Source organism: Gavialis gangeticus, unplaced genomic scaffold (genome assembly GCF_001723915.1).
Source record: "Gavialis gangeticus isolate Ggan-Ray unplaced genomic scaffold, GavGan_comp1, whole genome shotgun sequence".
NCBI lineage: Eukaryota > Metazoa > Chordata > Crocodylia > Gavialidae > Gavialis > Gavialis gangeticus.
The window spans coordinates 28,121,939-28,128,067 of NW_017729001.1; the positions used below are offsets into that span (position 1 = coordinate 28,121,939).

At 40.0% G+C, this 6,129-nt stretch overlaps 1 protein-coding gene across 5 annotated transcripts in view; it reads left to right on the forward strand.

Annotated features, from left to right (window-relative positions):
• Positions 1-6,129, forward strand: part of MPHOSPH9 (M-phase phosphoprotein 9) — a 53,991-nt gene that overhangs the window by 37,352 nt on the left and 10,510 nt on the right. For all 5 annotated transcript variants that reach the window (XM_019507140.1, XM_019507137.1, XM_019507139.1 and 2 more), the window contains 3 exons: positions 572-787; positions 3,719-3,766; positions 4,509-4,573. In XM_019507140.1, the coding sequence (XP_019362685.1) occupies positions 572-787; positions 3,719-3,766; positions 4,509-4,573 (329 nt within the window). The remainder of the gene's footprint in view (positions 1-571; positions 788-3,718; positions 3,767-4,508; positions 4,574-6,129) is intronic.

Here is a 6,129-nt window from a genome sequence, read left to right on the forward strand (position 1 = left end):
CTCCTCCATTCCTTTTTCCCCATTTTAGCAAGGACTAAACAAAGTTCAGCAGAAAAATATGAAAGAGATGGGCTTCTGATTTCTCTCCAAAAATGGGAGAAAAGAGAAAAAAAAATAAGTCTAGTTACTTCCTGTTTAGCTCTGTCTTGCATGGGTGGGGAGTAAGGCAAATTCATGTGCAGTGAGGCACAAAACGCTATTGCTGTCCTCCTCTCATTTGCAGAGGCCTGCCCATCTGGGGCAAAATACATGTATCCTCCAACCATGACCTCCAGATTTCCTGCTGGGCTTGAGTCATGTCTTTCCTTACTGTGGAGCAAGCTGGTTCCTTGCTAAAGACTGTGAAATAGTTTTTCCAGATGGAAATGGGTGTTTGACTCTTAGTTTTAGTCTGGTGTGGTGCAGTGCAGAGAGGAGCTTTTACGTGTGGTGTTGTTTTTCTGGTTTGTGTAAATAGATTTATTCACTTCTGTTTCCTATTCTAGTATGGTTTTAGATTACTTTTGAATATTTGAGACAGAAGTTTATTATGAAAATGTTTGAATAAGCACTGTTTTATTTCCTCCTGCAGACAGATTGGAGAGAACGCTTTTATGCAGCCAGCAATACTTCCAAAGTTTTGCAAGAACGTATTGAAGAAATGCGCACAAGTAATAAAGATAAGGATAATACCATCAGCCGACTGAAATCTAGGCTTAAAGATCTTGAAGAAGCATTTGAAAAGGCTTACAAGCTATCAGACAATAAAGATACTAGGTTAAAGGAAGAAAATAAAATGTTTCAAGATGTAAGTGAGAAAATCATCAGTAACGGTCTGATCTGTACTTGTGGTGGATGCTTGGAGTAGACTGCTCAAAATTAATTACAGCAGACGCTTAAGTGGCCACTCTCAAGGTCTGTCTCTCTGTCGTGCTCAGAGCAGTCAGGCAGGACACTAACGGCAGCTTTTCTGGCTTTGGCATTTGCGAGTGGGAGTAGGTGGGTGGGTCAGGTGGGTATGAGAAATCCCCACTCTGAGAGACCCAGGGGTTTGGTATCAACAAGCTCCAAATGAGGGACCCAAAAGATAAAGTTGCTTGGTGCATGTAGTAGTTAAATGTGGAACAAGAAAGGCCAGAAACCTAGAAACCTAATGGATATTTTTAAAGCAGTTTCCTAATGTAGGAAGTTGTCTGCTTCACATTAGTGCTGGTTTCACTACATCTTATTTTAACTGCACGTACTGAAAGGAAAGAACATTTTTAATAGCTCATCTTGGGTATTTTACTACTTTTTAAACCATGAGTTTACTTTACTTTCATAAGCATTAGAAAGAAATAAAATATTATTTATATCTTTCAAATCCAGATGGCTAGCTAGGTGGTGTTTTGCAACAGCAGGGAGACAGATTTTTAAAGACTCTGCCTACTCAGTTTCTTTTTTGTCTCCAGCAGTTAGATCTTTTTGCTATCTTAGCTCACCATCTGTGTGTCTAGAAAGGTAACGTTTTCTGAACTAATTTTAGAACTAGCGTCTTATTTTTTTTACTTCACTGGTGGACCGAAACTCTCTTTTTTAACTTGTAGCTTTCAGATTTTGTTTTATTGCAGACCAGTTTAAGAGCCTCATGGTTTTTAGTTCCTTACCGTTAGTTTACGCTCTGGCAGAATAGATATTAGTGCAGAAAAATGTATTAAATGTTTCAACTTCATTTTTAGGGTAGTATTTTCAAAGTGCTCAGTGTTGGCCAGAATCGTTCCTTTAAAGTCAGTGGGGAATTTTACCATTCACTTTAGTGTGAGCAGAGCTAAGTTAGTGTTGAGCACATTTGAAACTTAAACTTTGTAAGATTTTTTTTTCCCTTTAACTTTTTTTTCCGATTGCTTTCTTGCCACCTCTCCATTCTGGAAAAAAGCTTTAATAACTTGTATTTTTAACACAATTCATTTTATAAGACTCAGATATACTTTAAGCAAGTTTGTGCTTGAGCATAGAAATGTTATGAGCCAGCAAACTGTTATCATCATCCATGCAACCAAAAAAGGGACACTGCTTTTTTAGAAATAAAAATGTGACTTTATGGGCTTATGCACAATGCTCTCTGTTTTCTTCAAATATTTAAAAATATTTTAAATATTTTAAATGTCATTGGGAATTAGAATTAAAAATGTGGATTAGAAGCTAAAACAGCTATCGGCAATAAAAAGGACTAATTCCTACATAGCTAGAATTGTTTTAGGCAAGAGACGTGACTTTGTAAGAAATTTCATTTCTTTTACATTACCCAGTAGCACTCTTCTAGGGTAAAATTCAGGTCTTGGCCTCTGTAGTTAAGCCGCAGGTAGGTAAAGCACTTCTGCAGAAGCTTAATTGTTTTGCTGAATATGGATCTAAAAATGGAACTATGCCTTAAATATTGTGGACATCCCTGCCATGTGTCCTGTTGAGTTGTGACTTTTTACCTACCCCTTATGAACTAGGAGACCCATATTTAATATTTTTCTTATGATTTTGGCCCTGATTTTGCTAATTTACTCTGCTCTTGCAGACTCCTCTGCTCATGTATAGCAGCACTGATTTTAATGCAGCTGCATTGGTGGGCGGGGTCCTTCTATGTAAAGCACATTGCAGGGTGAAGGCCAGCATCAGAAAACAGTTTTTACTTTATAAAAAGGACCTGTGTTGAGTCCCTGCAAACCCTTACTTGCATTGTTTAGTTTAGAATATGAGTCTTCAGGACCTAGATCATAACTTTGTCCATATCCAGATGTTCAGGTTATACCAAGAAGACTTCACTTTCACTAGTAAAATAAGACACTCTCTGCGTTGCAGACTCTCCAGGGAGAGAGTGTGTGTGGGAGAGAGATTTCCCGTAGCTATTAGAATTTAATTAAAAGTATTTATAAAAAGTAATTTTGGACCCTGAAAGATCTGACAGTGTCTCTTCAGATTTTTACCCCATTAAACTATTCATCAGTTTCAGAAATTTTTACATGTAAATCTTAACGGAGAAGATTGTCCCCTGCCCTGCATGTTGGTAAGAGCAGGGGGCATGTGGTGCATCCTGATTTCCAGGTGTACTGTCTGGCTTGTCCTAGTGTGAAAGGCAGAGCAGCCTCATGCCTCCGCTTAAGAGTTCTGTGCCGGGGGGGAGGGGCATGGTGGAGCCTTAGCTTTATCCCTTCACTGTGCCATTTAGCACTACTTTGCAGGCCCAGAGGGTGATATCATCTGCTCTTGGCATAGACTGATTTATGTAATAAACCCTGGAGCCAGCGGGAACTAGGGAGAAAACTTTTATGGGTATGTCTGCATAGCACAGTCTCCAGGGACCCTGGGGAACTTGTACTGTAAAATGTTGACTATCTGGAATATTTAGTGTCACCATCATTCTGGGTAATCTGTTTCTTCTGGGAATCTGTGCTGCTGCTTGAGTAGGCCCAGGGTGGCCTGGGGTTGCTTAATCAGGTATAGCAACCGGGTCCCACAAGGCTCGCTGACAGCTCATCACTGGGCAGGCTATCAGGGAGCCCGGCACTCTCTGCATGAGTCAGAAGAAAGAGGGGTAAAATTAGGAGTGGGGGGGCTTTCAGTTAATTGATGTTCAACTGCCAGATAATTGATGGACTGCCATACTCTGACTGCTAACACTTGCCAAATACAATGTTGCTACATTTTCACCGCTATTGTTATCCACACTAGCTTGATTGCTTCTGGGTTTTATTTTGTTTGCTTTTAGCTTCTTGGAGAATATGAATCCCTTGGAAAAGAACATGAAAGAGTAAAGGTAGGTGATCATTAATGAATCGTATTCTTTTATTCCTGTTTTAAGTAAAATCCTTGGGTGTTTATACACATGCTTTGGGAGTTGTGTGGGGGTGGGAGAGCCAATCTGATTAAAGCGCCTGGAGTGTCTCGTGTATTAGTGTCACCCGCATTTCAAAATGGTGATGGGGATGTTTTATCTAAAGTTCGTTGAACGAGTTTTAGGTAAAACACCCCTGTCACAGGTGACGCGGGAGGCTGCTGGAGCGTGGTAATTACCATGTTTGTCAGAGCGTTTATAATTACAGTGTCAGAGCAGCCTCCCTGCTTGTGTATAGGCACCTCTTCTGTTATATAGGTCTGTAAGTAGTGACTGTATGGGAATGTCCAGGTATCCCAACTATGAGTGAAGAGGACCAGCTCCAAGTAAGGAAAGGTTCCAGTATTGGGTTTGTCATATGCTACAGAAATTCATATGAATTGACAATTCAAGTATGTAGAAAAGGATAACAGGGATAAAATTATCCTTTAACATAGAGGTTAATTAAAGTGCCTTAGAGGAGGAAGAAAATGTTATTGTTCTTTATGATTCAAATTGGAACTATCAAGGATAATGGAAATCTAGCTAAAGTCTGTTAACTTTTAACGTAACTCTCAGATAAAAAGGGATGCACATTGTAATTCTTCATGATAGATGCAGCATTAGTCATTTTTCCCTTATATGGTGATAGATTCTGCACTAGTTATTTTTTCCTATTTTACAGGATACATTAAACGCAACTGAAAACAGATTGCTTGATGCAAACACCCAGATTTCTGATTTGAAAAGGTAAAATGTGATATCGGCTTAGTATTATGTGAATAACGTAAATCTAGGTTACAATGCAGCTAATGTTTAATCCTAGATAATGAACATTATTGGTGCTCTTTAGAACCAATTTGTAGAGTTGCAATTTGAAAGAATTAATGGAGCCCTTTATACAGAGATTGAATTTTCATATTACTTTTTCATAAATTTTAAGAGCCTAATTATTTTACAGCATTTTATAGTATTTTTCTTTCCTGATTAGGGTCCCTCTTACAGAATGGAATGGATGGGTTCCTTCTCCTGTCTCTTTTGTCACTCCATTAGTTCTGTCACTCTATTGAGCAGGCTTTTTTTGCTACAGTAGCTCCTCAAGGTCCCTTATCTTCAGCTAACTAGTCTTTGTTTTGGTTTCAGGAGCAAGGATGCTGGCAGTAATTTGCTAGTCAAGATTATGGCATGAGTGAAGGACAGGAAAGTGTTTAATTTCTAAAGCAGGAATAAGATCTCCTATGACTGTCCTTCCTGCTGCCTGGGACCTCTCTTTTGGCTGGGAGATAGGAATCTACTGAGCTTACATTTTCTGGGTAGGATCAGAGAGGACATACTACCACCAAAGGATATAGGACAGTGGCTGAAAACTGGCCAGTAATGAAGCAGTGGGACTGCTACAAGTCTTCGGATCTTGTATTTCTCAAGCACTGCCTTCCAGGAATGCCAAACAGCACGTTCAGAGTTGGGGAGAGTGGACATTTCTCCATGTTGGGAAGGCTCCTAGCATAGGCCACACACCCATCTCCTTGTGAGCTGACCTCCGATGTGAGATGGCTCACTCTGGCCCTGAACACCTTTTTACTGGGGCAGTTTTCATCCATTTTCTAAACCGCTATAAATTACAACAGGATCCAGAAGAGAGAAACATGCAGCTATTTCCAGGGTCGCTGCATTTAGTAGTCTGCTGTATTACTGCGCTTCACCACTAGGTAGAAGAGGAGCAAATGGCTGTCTTGGTGTAAGCTATAGGCACAACACCTACGCTAAACTAACTTACCCTACTGTAGCTTTACCCCTGATTTTTCCCAGCCAGATTCAAAGAAGTTACAGCAGTGAAGGGCTTTATAGCCTGTCTTTGCAGACTGATTACACTGAGGAACTGTTGTAATGTGTCCATGTCCAGAGTTTCTCTATCGTGAGTATCTGCTGTCAGCCCTTACCTCCTTATCTTCTTGTGGGCACATAGATTTTCAGAACTCAGAAAGACCTGGAGAGGAGGGAAAATTCAAGTTCCTCAGTGAAGATTTTTGTTTGTTGTATCATATTGCTACTTCTCAGATATTGGCCCCCTGTTTCATCCCGTAGTCTGGTTTAGACTTCACTGCTACCAAGTCATGCTAGATCAAGCCTTCTTGGTTAATTGACCAAGAGAAAACTCAGGAGCTGTTTGGATTTTGACATGACCCTTTTATAATTTGCACAGTTCATATGATTTTAGAGAAGCAACATTCTGATCCATGACAAACTTACAGGCTCAGTGGTACTATGCTAGCTAGCACCATGTCTGAAAGGGACCTGGGGGTCAT